The sequence below is a fragment of the Bactrocera neohumeralis genome, chromosome 6, assembly GCF_024586455.1.
Source record: "Bactrocera neohumeralis isolate Rockhampton chromosome 6, APGP_CSIRO_Bneo_wtdbg2-racon-allhic-juicebox.fasta_v2, whole genome shotgun sequence".
Lineage (NCBI taxonomy): Eukaryota > Metazoa > Arthropoda > Insecta > Diptera > Tephritidae > Bactrocera > Bactrocera neohumeralis.
In genome coordinates this window covers 47,545,025-47,561,987 of record NC_065923.1, presented here as the reverse complement: position 1 = coordinate 47,561,987, position 16,963 = coordinate 47,545,025, and the positions used below count along the sequence as shown (strand labels likewise).

General features: G+C 37.4%; 1 protein-coding gene across 5 annotated transcripts in view; it reads right to left on the bottom strand.

Moving 5' to 3' along the window:
• Positions 1–11,657: 11,657 nt before the first annotated feature.
• The window catches only part of LOC126762615 (neuronal synaptobrevin), a 32,164-nt gene continuing 26,858 nt past the window's right edge, over positions 11,658–16,963 (bottom strand). For 4 of the 5 annotated variants that reach the window (XM_050479489.1, XM_050479492.1, XM_050479491.1 and 1 more), the window contains one exon: positions 11,658–16,165. In XM_050479489.1, coding sequence (XP_050335446.1) covers positions 15,999–16,165 — 167 coding nt within the window. In that variant the 3' untranslated portion in view covers positions 11,658–15,998. The remainder of the gene's footprint in view (positions 16,166–16,963) is intronic. The other variant, XR_007667487.1, reaches the window with a different exon arrangement.

The following is a 16,963-nucleotide window of genomic DNA, read 5'->3' as shown; positions in this document are numbered from 1 at the left end:
AGATGCGCTGTATTTATACGTTACAAGCGAGCGCTGCGTCTACATATGTACGCAATGTATATGTATATGGATTTATTACATATTTATGTAAAGCTCACCGGTGGTATCAGGAAACTGCTGCTACTCTTTTGTGGTGGGCGCTGCTCTACTTATTGTCAGCATCTTTGTTGGCTTCTTTTGTTGTTGGTGTTGTTAGGTTTGTTCTTGAAGCTCTTTTTGTTGGTGTTATTATATTTGTTGTTAATTCTCTTTGTTGTTGTTGTTGTTGTTCCTATTGTATTTGTAGTTGTTGTTTTTGTTATTGTTGCTCCTACTGCTTTTGTTGTTATTATTTTTGTTGTTGTTGTTCCTTGTGTTGTTGTTGTTGTTGTTGGTTTCTCTTATTATCTCGTCACCACTTATGTGTGCACACGCAACGACAGACAAGCTGATGCGACAGGGCAATTGCGCATGTCCTTGCCAAGTTGAGCTGCTCACAAAGCTGACATCGCAATGTGTCTCGTTCAATGTTGATGCTGTTGTTAATTATGTGTAATTGTATTAGTAGTTAGCGCTTTGGAGTTGGAGTGCGAAAGCGCAAAACAAAATTAACGAATGCCAGATTGCGTATACGCTATGGCTACCTTTTGATGCTCAGCTGTTTGGCTTTGCATGTGCGTCTATAATATAGTTTATATATGTGTGTCCATGCGTGTGTGCGTGTACATCACAACACATTTTGCCGTTATACTCCCGCCGGCTGCCTGTGTGGGTGACTTTTTTCTGCTAAATATCTCAGCGAAGTCAGTTGTTACCTATCCGACTGCGCGTACAACGCTCAGTAATGCAATCCCGGCATAAATTAATTGGTATTGTGCCAAGTAGGAGGACTTGTGTAGCCGTCAACAAGACGCGATGCTATCTTCATGGCATGTCTGTTGTGTAGTGGCTGCATTTAAATTAGGTGCATATGTGGGTGCTAATGTGGCATTGTTGACGTGCCAATGCTTTAAGTTGTTATGCTTGGCTACAGATGCGTTTCGGCAATGGAAAGAAGAAGTGTTGTATCGCAGTGAAAGTATTCGCTGTCAAATTAATTAGTCACCAGTGTAACAGCGACAGCTTAAAAAGGGAATTTTGGTAATATGAAAACTACTCTATCGATTGTTCTAAAAATTTGATTTACATATATATATTATAACTATATTTTAGCAATAAATAGTAATATTTTGGAAGAAAACAATTTTATATTATTGACGTAACTCACAACGGCGCTAAAAACAAGTACTTCCTTCTCCATATATGAAACCTAAAAAAATCTCTTCTTCTTTAATGGCTTAGACAACATTTACGTGGTTATAGCAAAGTTAACAATAGAGCGCAAGTCGTTTCTTCTTTTCGCAATTTGGCGGCATAACGTCAACTCATCAGATGTTGTCATCGTCTATACCTCTGCACCATATAGCAGGATGGGAATAATGTGTAGAGTTGTAGAATTTTGGTTTTGTTCATCGAGAGAGGACTTTACTTACTTCTCAATTGCCTCTCAGTCCAAAGTAGCACCTGTTAGCAAGAGTTATTCTGCGTTGGATTTCGAGACTGACGTTGTTATTGAGAAAGAGAAAGCAGAACTAACGTCGCTGATGTTGAGGTCAATGGTATCAATGCCATCGGCGTACGCCAGAAGCTGTACACTCTTATAGAAGATTGTACCTTCTCTATTCAGCTCTGCAGTTCGAATTATTTTCTCCAGGAGTAGATTGAAGAAGTCTACACATTAAGGAGTCGCCTTGTCTGAAACCTCGTTTGGTATAGAACAGCTCGGTAAAGTTTTTCCCAATCCCGACGGAGCTTTTGGTCTTGTTCAACGTCAGTTTACACAGCCGTATTAGTTTTGTGGGGACACCAAATTCAAACAGAGCGGCGTTAAGGCAGCTCCTTTTCGTGCTGTCAAAAGCAGCTTTAAAATCGAAGAAAAGGTGGTGTGTGTCGATCCTATTTTCACAGGTATTTTTCATGATTTTAAATTTGAAGGAATGATATTTTTTTCCACACAAATTTTAAATGAAATTTAAAAATACTTTCAATGTCATTTATTCAACTCATGTACATAGGTGTATTTTTTTGTCCACATAGTTCCCTTCAAGGGTGATGCACTGCTTCCAGATTCCAGCTTTTCGATTCCACTTTTGTTGTACGATTTGTCCCTTGCTTAAAAATAGGCATCAGTTTCGGCGATCATCTTTTTATTCGATGAAAATTTTTTCCCAGCGAGCAGTCTTTTGATTGCGAAAGCAAGTCGAAACTCAACTCAGTGAGTTTGGCCATCGTTTTCACTGACTTGTGACACAGTGCATTGTCTTCGCGAAACAAAACTTCATTTTCCTTCAAATGCGGAAATGCGGCGATATCGTACTTCAAACGGTTCAATAACGCTATGTAATAGTCGCCATTGATGGTCCTTCCGTTTTAAAGGCAGTAAAAAAAAGTTTTCCATGCGCATCCTAAAATACAGCCGGTATAAGCTTGCCAGCCGACTGTTGCATTTTTCCACGCTTTGGAGCGGGCTCATCGTTTGCATTCCTCTCGGATGACTGTCGATTGGACGGATTGAAATGATGGTGTCATGTTTAATCTATTATCACATATCGACGCAATAACTCGTGTTTATTACTCTTGAACATCCCCAAACGCTGCTCCGAATTATCAGCTCGCCCTTGTTTTTGGTCGAAAATGAGCTCACGCGGCATCCACTGTGCACAGAGCTTTCTCATACCCAAATATTCTTGAATGATATAATGTACACATTTAGTTGATATCTTTATAGTGCCGGTTATCACGAACAATATTTCAGGGGTTCTTCCTTGAATATATATTTTCTGTTTATCATATAAAAATTGAGTTTTCCTTATAAGTGTGTTCAATTAGTTAAGCATTTTTATTAGTAAAATTAACGGTTCTTCTTCTTTATTGGCGTATGTAGACTTCGTTTCACTTGGGAGTGGCCAGAAACGATTCTTTCATATGTAAAGCTCAAGTAGCCTAAGAACATCCGTTTGAAGGCGAGCTAAAGTGAGAAGGCGAAGCATCCTCTCCACAGGGCTGTGCGCTGGGTTTGGGACCCGCCACGTAAAAAACAGTACCAATGATAATTAATCGATAGCCTCGGATGAGAGACCCCCAATGACGACCATGGCAAACGAAATAAAGACTACGATTTGAGGGCATGCACCTGGAATGTCCGGTCTCTTAATTGGGAAGGTGTCGTTGCCCAGCTGGTTGATGTCCTCGTTAGAGTAAAGGTTGACATCACCGCCATTCAAGAAACGCGATGGACAGGACAAGGACTGAGGAGCGCAAGTTTGGTGTGGGATTTGTGGTGGCAGAGAGACTCCGTCGCCGAGAACTGTCAATCACCCCGGTGGATGAACGTCTATCCACAATCCGCATCAAAGCGAAGTTCTTCGACATATCGCTGAGTTGTGCCCACGCCCCGACGGAAGAGAAGGACGATGTGACCAAAGATGCCTTCTATAAGCGCTTGGAGCGCACCTATGATAGTTGCCCAGCCCACGATATCAAAACCGTGCTTGGCGACTTTAACGCCAAGGGTGGACAAAGAGGGTATCTTTGGCACTACGGTCGGTAATTTTAGCCTCCAACGAACATCCTCAAATGGATCGAGGCTGATTGACTTCGCCAGGGCCCGAAATATGGTTATCTGTAGTACTAGATACCAGCATAAGAAAATTCATCAAGCCACCTGGCTGTCTCCGGATCGAAGAACCATCAACTAGATCGATCATGTTGTGATAGACGGAAGACACGTCTCCAGTGTTTTAGATGTGCGTGCGCTCCGAGGTCCTAACAGCGACTCGGACCACTACCTTGTTGCCATGATTCGCCTCTGTCAACAAACACAAGGAAGGTTCGACGTCAAGAAACTGCAATCTGAACAGACAGCAAACGATTTTCTACTCGACTTGCACTCCTGCTCTCTGAGTGCACTCGTCAACAACTCGGTATAAGGGAACTGTGGGACGGCATTTCAAATTCCTTACGTACAGCTGCAACCGAAACCATTGGTTTTCGGAAAATGCAAAAGAACAGCTGGTACGACGAAGAGTGGCGTGTCGCAGCGGATAGACAACAGACTGCCTACCTCGCAACGTTACGATCGACCACAACACGTGCGGGATAGGATAGATACCGAGAGTTGCAGAGGGAAGCGAGACAGAAAAAGAAAAAGAAAGAGGCCGAAATGCGTGAGTACGAAGAGCTTGACAAGCTGGCCAACAGGGGAAGTGCTCGAAAATTCTAAGAAAGGATGTCTTCCTCTTCCTCTGCTTCCTCCGCCGGGTACTGCGTTGAATACTTTCAGACCTGGAGTGTTTTCGTCCATTCCATTTAGCCAGAATAGCCACTGAACTATGTCAATGTCGTCGTATATCTCGTACGCCTCATCGACCCGTCGATTGCGGTATTCGCCGTTGCTAATCCGCAAAGGACAAATCTTCTACAGAACCTTTCTCTCGAAAACTCGTAGCGCCAACTCATCAGATGTTGTCATCGTGTACGCCTCTGCACCATATAGCAGGTCAGGGATGATGAGTGACTCGTAGTGTTTGGTCTTTATTCGTCGAGAGAGGATCATCAGGTGTTGTCATCGTCCATGCCTTTGCACCATATAGCAAGTCAGGGATGATGAGTGACTTGTAGTTTGGTCTTTATTCGTCGAGAGAGGACTTTACTTCTCAATTGCCTACTCAGTCCGAAGTAGCACCTGTTGTCAAGAGTTATTCTGCGTTGGATTTCGAGGCTGATATTGTTGTTGGTGTTAATGATGGCTGTCAACAGTGACGTGCGACGACTATTTTTTTGAGGACAGGCGATATTTCCTCTTTCCTTCTTTCACTGCTAGATCCATCTGTTTTCTTTCCTTATCTAGCCCTGTCTGAAACCTCGTTTGGTATCGAAGTTTTTGGTAGTTCGTTTACAGTTTACACGGCCGTATTAGCAGCTAAGCATCTTTGAGATCGACGAAGAGATGGTGTGTGTCGTTCTTTTTTCCACGGGTTTTTCTCAAGTTTCGGCACATGACCGTATTTGAATAGCACGGCCGGCAAATCATCGGTCCAGCCCGCTTTGTTGTCGGATTCAGACGGATAATAAACTCTGTTTTCTAAAAGTAATTAAGAAAATCAAAAAAAAATTTCATTTCATTTCAATTATTTCATTCTATAGTCCAAATAAGCGAATATTTTCTGAAGGAACGATTTCTAGTATACTACTTATAGTCATGTATTCCATTTATTTTCTAAGAGCTGAAGAGTTTTCGCAAACTAAATATTTGTGCATATTTGTAAATATTGACATTTCGTAACACTGCTGACTTTTAAGGCACACGTGTATGCAAATATGTTCATAGGTGTTTATCCAGCTGCTCCCATGACACCACAGTGAGGTTTACAATATTAACATGACTTTCTACCAATTTATTCTTAGCATAATTTTGAATTTATAATAGCCATTTCAACTGTACCAACACACATGCCAGATCGGCACAAGTACATACATACGAGCATTTCATTAACCCTAAAGTTCACAGATTTTCACATTCGTCAAATGGAAAATGGCGTGAGCTTTTAGTTGTCAAGAAAACAAGAGGTTATACTTAAAGTTTCATAAAAATAAACCTAAGGACTATGCCAATCCTTTTTGTATTCGTTGCTACACTATGCCAGACACATACATACCTGCATAAATACACACTTACATACACAGCCATATGTGTAAGTTGTATATTTATTTATGCACATATTTGCTAGAAAACGCTCGTGTGGTTTGCCAAGTCCAATCGTCGCCAAGCTCATAAATATTTACTTACTTCGATGGTAAACACTTGCCATCCGAACGAATATACTACACACACACATAGATACATACTTACACACTATATGCCTGCCACCTTATGTTGCCGATATATTTCGCCTTAATTGGTTTGGACAAGTTTAACTTGTTAGCTTGTTGTTGTGGCTTTATTGGATTTATATTTAATCGGTAAATCCTTTAATGTGTCCTTAGACAATATCTGTTTTAATTGAAATACAATAAATTAATGTTTATGTCTCTAATTTTGTGCAGATAAATGAGAAAGTAACCGCAAATTAAACATAACCAGTATTATACCTAAAATGGTGGTGGCGACACACGTCCACAGAATGGGGCTGACAGATCGAGAAGACTGCAGGAAAAGTCTAGAAAAAGGCACTAAATGAACAATCAGCAGCTCTTTTGCGCTTGTTCCGCTTTGGGAAGACTGTGCTGTAATCATCCGGGGTGCCCACGATATGATACACTGGAGGAGGTATCGATAGTGAGGCCACAGAGTCTGTTAAAGTCAAGCGCAGGCATCCTGAAGGATGACTTCTCCTCATGGACCTACCTAAAATAGCATGAATTCATAATCTATTTCGACATTACGAAGAAACGAAAGTTTGAGTATGCTGAAACCAATCTATAAAAGCGGTAGAGTTTGCAACAAATAATCTGGAAAGGTTACTATAAAAAAAGTACGCTAACTAAATTGGACACAAACAGTTTGAATATATAATTTATCAATCTATTCTCCCTCATAAATACCAAGTTTTTAAGTTTGAACCGAAATTCGATATTCTTTTGTGAGCACGGCTTAATAAGTTGGCAACTTAAAATGCTAAAATTTTGGGCATGAGTAAGCTGTAGGCGCGATGGGTGCTATGTTTACTCATGTCGAACCACAAGCGCTACCGTGTGACCACTTACACTGGTGGACACATAATTTGTGACATAAAAATTCTTACATAGGTGTTTCTAATGCAGTTTGATACCCTGAAGTCAAATCTGAAAACAGAATTTTTCTATCACCCACAGATATTCTGTAACCTGCGGCTTTAGATTTTACAATACTAGTGTGGTCAAATTGAAAGTTAATTAATTTTAATTAATTTATACCTCGCTTGCTTCTCGAATTAGTAAATTTTTTGTTCTGTCAGTTGGTAGTACTGTTACTGACATCTATGCTAAATTTCACGTCAACATATTCGTTAGTATTTGAGATACGCGTCGTTTTGTGAGGCTCTAAAAGTGAATTCTTCGATTTTTACTATGTCTGAATTTATTGAACAAAGAAGTGCGATAATGCACCATCTCATACTGCATTGGTTATTCGTGATCATTTCGCCACATTTTCAACTAATATCGTGCCGCAACCATCGCCTGATTTACCTTCGTGTAACTTCTGGCTATTCAGCAAATTCACATGACCACTCGGAGCAGTAGCCAGTACGTCAGGCACTCACTTCGAGACAAAAAAAAAACATTACCAGTGAACCTCTAGTTGATCCCAAAAGGTATTAAGTACTACCACCTTTGCATATTAAATTGGGTTTAATGAAGACTTTTGTTAAGGCAATGGACAGAAATAGAAGAGGGTTCTTGTAACTGAAACCAAAATTTCCAAGAGTCAGTGCAGCAAAAATTAAGGAGGGCATATTTGTGGCTCTGCAAATAAGAGAACTAATAAAAGATAAAACATTTGAGGAAATGCTCAATGAAACTGAAATACGAGCCTGGAGTGCCTTTAAAAGCGTTGTTAAAAATTTTCTTTGAAATGTGAAAGTTGACAATTATAAAGATCTTGGGACTGAACTACTTATTGCCTATAAAAAAATGTTCCTTAGAATTTACTTTCTGGACTTCCATCTGGATTTTTTCCCCGAAAATTTAGGGCTGTAAGTGACGAACATGGGTAACGGTTCCACCAAGACATTTCTGCTATGGAAAAGCGGTAGCAAGGCAAGTGGAGTGCTAGTATGCTTGATATTCCAAAAACAAAATATCGCCGAAAAATAACATTTTAAGGTACCCTTTGATTAATAAAATAATAATATAACAATAATATATCTATCGCTGTTTTTTTTAAACAAAAATCCTCATAGCAAAAAAACTATAGGTGCTAGAAGAAATCTGTAGCTCTTTTCTGCATTTGTGGCAATTTTTACTTAATAAACACTTTGTTCTGTTCATGATTCAATTCGCCACCCACACCGGAGAGTTGATTGCAGTCGGCCGAGAGCGCCAATGTAACGGGTGCTGTTGTTCAGAGCGCCGCATGGAAAGCTTTCAGAAAACAAGTGGATTTTTGTTTACCTGTGTTATCAGCTGAATATGATGCTACATAAGCGCAATCCGAATGAGTTTCTGAATTGTTCTGTTACAGTGAATAAAACGTGGTCTCATTGATACAAACTAAAAACCAATGGACTGACAGCGACTTTACCCGGTGAAATTTCATAGAAAACGTTTCAGCGGTCGAGAAGAGGACGGTCACAATTTTCTCGGATTCACAAAGTGTGATGCACATCGACTGCCTCTAGAAGGGCAAAACGGTAACTGCGCTTTATTATGCCCAAGGGGAAAAATATAATTTGCAAATTTGAAAAAGTTATTCACCGGAATAAAGCTTAGACAAGTGTATCTTGTTTGAAGAGAAAATATTTAGAAATAATTCGGTGTATTTTCAAAACTTCCTTCTCTTTTGAAGGCGGATCTCACTCTTATACTCTCGCAACAATATCTTTATATGAGGTATATGGGGGCTAAGAGAAGGGGCTACCCGGCTTAACCCATTTGTAGCACATAGACAAACTACTATGAGATAAGGATTCTCTCTGAATACCAACTATAAGCACTGGGTCCACATGTTCAGTACCTAGAGGCTTGAACAGTTTTGGTTAGATTTCGGCAATTTTTAGTCATAAGGTGACACACCTCAAATGCAAATTTGGATACTGGAAAGTGAAAGAATCAAGTGGAATTTAAAACTGTGCTATAAAGGAAGTAGGCGTGGTTTTAGTCCGATTTCGATAGGAATGTGAACAGAACGGGTCCCAAGATATTGGTTTTCACTTAAAAGTGGGCGGTGCCACGTTCAATTTTTACACCGGCTGCCATAAAGCCCTCTCATGCCATCTTGGGTGTGCAATTTTATTTCTATGGCTTATTTAGTTATTGATTTAGCTTAAGTGGTTAAGGCGATATGTAAATTAAAACGAATAGATGGGCGGGGCCAGTGGGGTTCAGTGTCCGGTCGTGTTAGATTTCACTGTATATTTTTGATAGAGTCTTCGAAGTTTCCTTCTGGAGGTTATAAACTTCGATGCAAAGTTAATATACCCTGTTCAGAGTAAAAAAATCCCAACAACTCTGTGAATATGGGTGCCGCGAAGTTCGAAATCGAACTTAAACCAATTTACTTCCAATAGAAAATAATTTTGAATCATGTCATCTTATTTTCTATTACAATAGAAACGTCTAGCATTAATGAAGATTACAAAATAAACACTTATCACAATTAGTGCCTAGGTCCATACTTGTGATATCTTAAAAAAACATGTTACCTTAATTTTTCTCCCAGTTCTAATGCGACGGGCATGCCCACTATTACTTCCCTAATCCTATTCAGCACTTTTAAATACTGATTTCAGGCATGAATGTTTCAGGAACACTTCGAGTATTTCGGGTTTTCAGGTCTTTCGATGCGGTGCGTAGCATAAAATTAACGACGACGATTATTAAATGTTAGATCATTACCTTAGCGAGTGCCTGATATTCAGTTGGTATATCCTCTACAGCTATCATCATTCTAATCTAAAAACAAGAAAAACGTTAACTTCAGAAGCATCGTAGCTACATAATAGTAGTTCGATCTAAATATCTTCGGAGATTGTACCATTGCGTTGGACAGTAGTTCATGCCAAATATCGCGAAAATATCACGTCAAATGAAAATGTTTTCCATACAAGAACTTTGTTCCGATCGTTCAGTTTGTATGGCAGCTATATGCCATAATGGTGCGATATTGGCGGTTCCGGCAAATGAGAACAAGAGCAACCTGAAGAGATTCAAGAGCTGCTATTTCATTCAAAAAAAGAAAAAGGTTTGGTGTGGTCCTTCAAAAATGATGCCGGTGAGAATGTAATTGTCAATGGCGACCGTTACCGCGCTATGATAACCGACTATTTGACGCCTGAAATTGAAGTTCGTGATCTCGACGACATTTCGTTTCAACAAGACGGCGCCACTTCCCATTCATCGCATCAATCAATGGATTTATTTAGAGAACACTTTGGTGAACAGATAATTTCACGTTTTACGCCGGTCGATAGTGTATTATCACAACGTTAGACTTCTTCCTGTAGGAATATGTAAAATCTGAAGTCTATGCGGATAATCTCGCTTCGATTTAGGCGTTGAGTGATGTACTCATGTCATTCGCCAGTTGCCAGTCGAAATGCTCGAAAGAGTCACCGAAAATTGTACTCAACGGATGGACCATCTGAGACATAGCCGCGGCCAAAGATATTATCTTCAAAAAATAAGTGCCAAAGAATGTTTTTTCGAATGACAATAAACATTCTCCATTAAATTTAAAGTTTCTGTGATAATCTTTAAAAAAGTTGGGAACCTTGAAATGGATCATCCTTTATATGTATATGTATATAGGGTATTCGATGTTCCCTTCTGGGCGTAATAAACTTCGATACAAACTTTGTATACCTTGTATAAAAATAGCTGCCCATTTAGATGGCCGTTTTTTTTTATCAAAATTACAGATACGAGGTTTGACACTTAAGTAATGAAACTGATTTTATTGCCGCGCTTGTGGTAAACCTGTGACCTTGAAATTCCCTTTCTCTTTTTCCGGCATTCCTCCCCTCTCCATTGATATATGTACCATCGCTCTAGCTTGTTTAGTTCGCCTGCTGCGTCAAGTTGAGTAGACGTGTGTTTGTAGTGCTCGTCACGAAAACGGACACGTACGCTAAAATTGTAAGAGTGTATGGTGATAGTGCTCTTAGTCCAGGAAACTAAACGCCAAAGCTCACAATGGTTGTCTCCGCGCGCCCCCCGCCCGAAAAATGCTCGCTTGAGCAAGTCGAAGGTGAAAACGATTATTATTGCCTTTCTTGATAGCCGTGGAATCGTCCACAAAGAATACGTTCCACCGGGGAAAACTGTGAATCAAGTCTACTATTGCCAAGTACTCGAAAGATTGCGAAAACGAGTCAACAGGGTGCGCCCAGACATCGCTCGTAACTGGATCCTTCATCACGACAACTCGCCGTGCCACACCGCCCTGCGCGTGTCCCAGTATTTGGCCTCTAAAGGGATCGCCGTGTTGCAACAGCCGCCTTATTCGCCCGACATGTCACCCTGTGACTTTTTTTGTTTCCTGAAACAAAATCGGTGGTCAAAGGTCCATTTTGAGTCGATTACGGACATCCAGGCGTCCGTGACGAGGTTACTCGCGGACATCCCAGTGGAAGCGTTCCAGAAATGTTACGAATCATGGAAAACGCGCTGGAATCGCTGTATAGCTGCCCAAGGGGACTAATTTGAAGGGTATGGCAGAGTTGTGGAATAATTTTCAAATATACGGTTTTTATGGAATCAGTCTCATTACTTAATTGTCATACCTCGTATGTTAGGTAGCTTAGTTGGGAATTACTTTCGCATTCTTTCGAACTCACTCTTCCATAAACCCAATAGCTGGAAGACTCGGAATATTATCATCTACGCCCAAACCAATCCGGCCCTATTTGTTTCATTTAGAATCAAATGAAAAACGTCAAAAGTTTCTTTTTTTGTAGTTTTATTTATTTATTTAAATATTTATGTATTTGGGTGCAATTAATCATTAAATTAATTAATATTATTATCGTTTATATAATATTCATATTAATTTGTGTACGTATGTATTACCATACACAGGGCATGTATTGTATTTCTTAATTTTTTTTATACACTTGAAATATGCTTCTTTTGTTCCCAATTTCAATGACTACAATTTTCGTTTTTGTTTCGGAATTACTTTTTTTGACTACCATGGAATTGGGTTGATTTGTATTATGTATGTAGGTTTGTATGTAATTATTATTTATTTTGTTCTTTACTGCTGCTACTAAATGTTTATTCCCTTTACAACATAATTCGTTTAATATTTCACTGATTTAATTCGTTTTTTTTTTGCGAAAATTTTGAACTATTTTCCAGTTGTTTTACTGCAATTTAATTGAAAATTATTTATTCGAATTTTTCGTTGAAGTAAAATTATATTTTGCTTTGCTTGAAGTGGAAAGTAACAACAAACACGTTAGTATAGAAAGAGCTAAAGCTGGGAGTATGTTTTCACCAGCGGATTTTTCGAAAAATCGTCAGCTGAAAAAGCTTTATTAAGAATGATTGTAAGCTGCTATTTCTTAAAATTGTAATTAGGTAGTTAAAACTACTGACATTCATATTTTAAAATTGTTTTAAAAAACTTAAGTGCAACATTTATGAAATGCTCATCTAACATTTACCAGCGTTCTACTGAAAGTTTAGGCGTTAAACGCGGAAAATTATACTAAAGCTTATTGAGGAATATTTGTTTTTCTTTTTGTTGTTGCATGTCGCTACTTAATATGTATTTGGAGTTATGAACAATTCCCTTAATTATTTACTGTACTGAGTAAAAGTTGCTTTTGATACAAGTTTACAAGTCGCTTTAGTAGCTTTGAGTTTGAGTTCTCATTCGAGAACAGCGTGAAAGTTCTGAAATGTAGTTTTGAGTTCAAAATTCTTATTACATACATATATTACAAATACAAGTATATATTTTGTATACAACAAACTTGTCTGCTTCATCAAGCATTATTGCAGTTTCAGAGAAAAACTAAGGTTCTGAAACTGAAGGCATTGAAATGAAAATAATTGACCATCCCACCCTCACTGTAACTGTTAACTAATTATTTTCTAACAATAATTTTGTAAATTTTCATAAATCAGTAGCAAATACCATTTAAAATATTTTCAGATTTTTTTTCTTAGACAAGTCACTCGCATATTGAATTTCCCTATAGATCGAACGGCGTCCAAACAAGTAGTTACATTTATATCTGAAGCAATATTTGGTATACATATGCGTATATGGTATATGTACATATGTATATATCCTCACCTAAAATGCAAAATAACGTAACATCACTTTTCATAAGTTTACAGGCGAGGAAAAAGGATATAATAGAAACCACTCATAGAAACATAATTTGAGTTTTGGTTATAAAATGGTTATATATTGGTTATATCTGACAGCGGAGGCTGAAAATTTTATGCTAACTATATGCAATATGATGTAGTGATTCATAAGCAATAAAAAACTGAATTTCGATTTTTTTGATGATACGTTATTTTGCATTTTAGGTGACGATATGTGTACTATATATGCTAATGAAACTTTATAGAGGCAGCAAAGAACAAACAGAAAACCTAACAGCCTTCAAAGTGCCACGAGCAGTTGGTAAATACTCAATATCCAGAATTCAAAATTCAAAATTGTTGGTGTGGGTTTTGTAATAATTTGAATGCATAATTTATAATCGAATTTAACATTTTATTTGAATTTTTTAGCAATTTGTGACACTGTGCGGTTAGCATATGAACCCTTGCCATTATTAATTCCTTTTTTGTAAAGAAAAGAACTTTATAGTTTCATACAAAATTTTTCAACTCAAGTGTTACTCACAAATTTTGCCGTAGTGCCGTTAGTTTTGCCAGTATGCGCTATTCAATAGCTGTTAATATTAATTATTTAGCATCGCTGCTAGTTCGCTTTTCTTAAACTAGATCAAAGAAAAAAAAGTTGTTAAGTTCCCTAAGTAATTTTTCTCAAAACTATTTAAAAAAAAAGCAATTATCGCGATGCACATAACACTGAATTTTCGTATACTCTGGCAGCGTTGCCAACCACCTGAATTTTAGCCAAAACGCAGCAGCTGTTTGCGATTTAACGCCACAGTTACGATTAATGGTCAATATGCTACGTGTTTACCGTTACATACGCTTGACTAACGCAGTGCGTTATGGCAATGCCCGACACTACAGTTATGTGTGAAATTAATGCAGACAACATTTTTATCGTAAGACACACTTGACAAACGCAGTGCGTTATGGCAATGCCCGACACTACAGTTATGTGTGAAATTAATGCAGACAACATTTTGCGAGTTTATCGTAACACACACTTAACTAACGGAGTGCGTTATGGCAATGACCCACACTACAGACATGTGCAAAAAAATGCAGTCAACATTTTACTTGTTTACCGTTACACACACTTGACAAACGCAGTGCGTTATGGCAATGCTCCACACTGCAGTCATGTGCAAAAAAAATGCAGTCATTTGCAAACCACATACGTAACTGTAAACTTATTTGTATGAAAATAAAGCTTTTTCCTTGCATATTTCTTTCTGTTCCAACACTCGCGCTTAACTTTGTCGTAAAATAACCGTTGAAATCTTGAAATCGTTCGTAATGCAGGCTAAGGAAATTATGTCGTTCGTTTATTTTTAATGATAGTTTAATCTTGTAGGGCATAAAATATCTACATTAATATAAAGAAATCGCAATTTCAAAATATTTGTTTAAGGAAAAAGTCAAAGCAAAGTAAAATATTTTCAATTCTGTCTATATTGTTTTGTTTAAATATTTTTTTGTAATTTTGGCATTTAATTAATTAATTAATTAGGCGTACGCACTGATTAGTTTCATATATATTTATGTAGTATATTTATATTTATATATATATATATATGTAGTTATGCACGCCATTTCAAGCAAAAACACGATTTTTTCTAATACAAATTTAACATTCCCATACATGTGCCTCGTATAAGTTTTTTTTATTAACATTAACTTGCTTATATTTATTTTTTCACTACTTAAATACAATTTTCGCTCAGCAAATTAAATGTTTCAACTGAAAATTGTTATAATAAATTAAATAAATACATATTTATAACAAATATTAAGTACAATTTATACTCTGCAAAGTACATACATACAGATTTGTTGTATTTTCAAAACATAAGACATAAATATAAAAGTTCATAAACCCACTAAATTTATTTATTTGCTCGTCACTGTAGTTTAACGCAGTTTGTATGATTTGTTTTTCACTGTGTTCTCCAGCATATTGTTTTGTCTTCATTACTTCATTTTAGTTTCTTTTTATTTATTTATTATTTTTGCATTAATAATACAATTAATTTTGTTTTTGTTTTGGTAGTTTAAACATTGGTTTGTATGCCCGTTGCTCTTTGGTTTTTCACATTTTGTATTTTTGTTGTTTGTTGTTTGTTGTTGCGTACGCATTTTAAATAACGCAACCATAAACAAATATGCAGTTAATGTCAATATTTCAAATATTAATTGTAATTAGTTTCTTTTACGCATTGTTGAAATATTAAATATAATAAAGTTAAAGTAGTAAGTAATTTGGTATGAGTTTCATCATTTCTGGTGTACATATATTGAAATTATTGCCGAAAACATACGTTGCACGTCGATTCTTTGCGGTACCACGCGGTGCTGGTATTTTTTTGCACGCGAGTGTAGACAATTGTGGCGGCAAATGCTTGACAGCTGACAGCGGGCGAGCATTACTGGCGCAAAAACAGAATATAACGGTCAAATAAATGAAAACAAAAACTAAACTCTGAAAATATCAAAGTATTTTCCACTTTCGGCGCACTTGAGCTTGAGCTTGAGCTTTGGCGTAAAATATGCTCACGTAAAAGGCAAAAAAAGTTATGTAAACAAGTTGCCTGCCAGCATTTCGCCGCCGCTGCCAAATTAATTCACCGTAAAAATGCCAAAAGGCGCGCCAATAAAACTCGCTTCAACGCGTAATTAATTATTTCATGTTTTTTTGAGGTTATGTGTTCGCCTGCTAAGAATTTTGCGCACTGCCTGCAATTGCCTCAAGTTGTTGCACTGACATTCATGCAAATTTTCTGGTAATTCTTTAAATATTTTTTCTAATGGTTTGAAGTATATTTTTCTTGATTTTTTATTTTGGTTTTGTTTTTTTGGTTTTAGTGGTTTTGTTTTGCTCTACTGTCCTCAGTTTAACTTAGCACACTTGAAGAAAAGCTTTATACTGCACCGTGCTGCTCTTTGTTGCCAGCGCTGCCGCCGTCAGCTAATGATGAAGTGCCACCGGCTGGCGCTTGTGCCTGTTGTTGTGGTGGTGGTGGTGGCATGTATTGTGGATACTGTGGATATTGTGGCTGTGTTTCGCCGCCTATTAATCCTAGTTTATCTGCGTTGTGGTAATAGAAGAAGAATCGAATTTGTTGTTTAATAACGTTAAATCAAATATTTTTATGTTTTTTTTTTGCAATGGAATGCAAACAATTTCAATGACACTGAAGTAATTACATACAATATGAGCGAACAATTACATACATACATACATTAATACAGTTATGCTTAAGACAATGTACTTGGTATACATTACAGTACTTCAAATAATTAAGGTACTGATGCTTGTGTGAAGGAGGTTGTATGTACAACTACGTTCAAAATAATAGCAGTGCGGTGTAAACGATCGACAAGTAGTTAAGTAATATTTATGTATATGTTATATGTACATATGTATGTGTGTGTGTGCATAAGTAAAGCAAGAGGCAATTGATAAATAATAATATTAAATGGAAAACACATCCACCTCCACCGATTCGATACATACTTACTTTGTGACTTTATTGTTCTTAAATTGTTCAAAAATTGTTCAGTAACTGAATTTTTGAAAAGTGTTTATGACTCTAATCCCTACCCAGTTTGCTTAGTGTCTAAATTAATGCTAAACGAGAAAACACGCTAACTTCATTTGCACCCTTCACACGTGCATTTTTTTTTTATCGAATAAAGGGGTATAAAATATCTGTATCTTCATTTTGATCTGACAGTTTGTATGACAGCTTCATATATGCTATTATATGTTAGTCCGATCCGAACAATATGCTCGGAAACTGTGACGATGCCTTTGGTAAAACTCCATGCGAAATTTCGTAAAGATATCCTGTCAAAAAAGGGTTTCCTTACAAGGACGTGAATT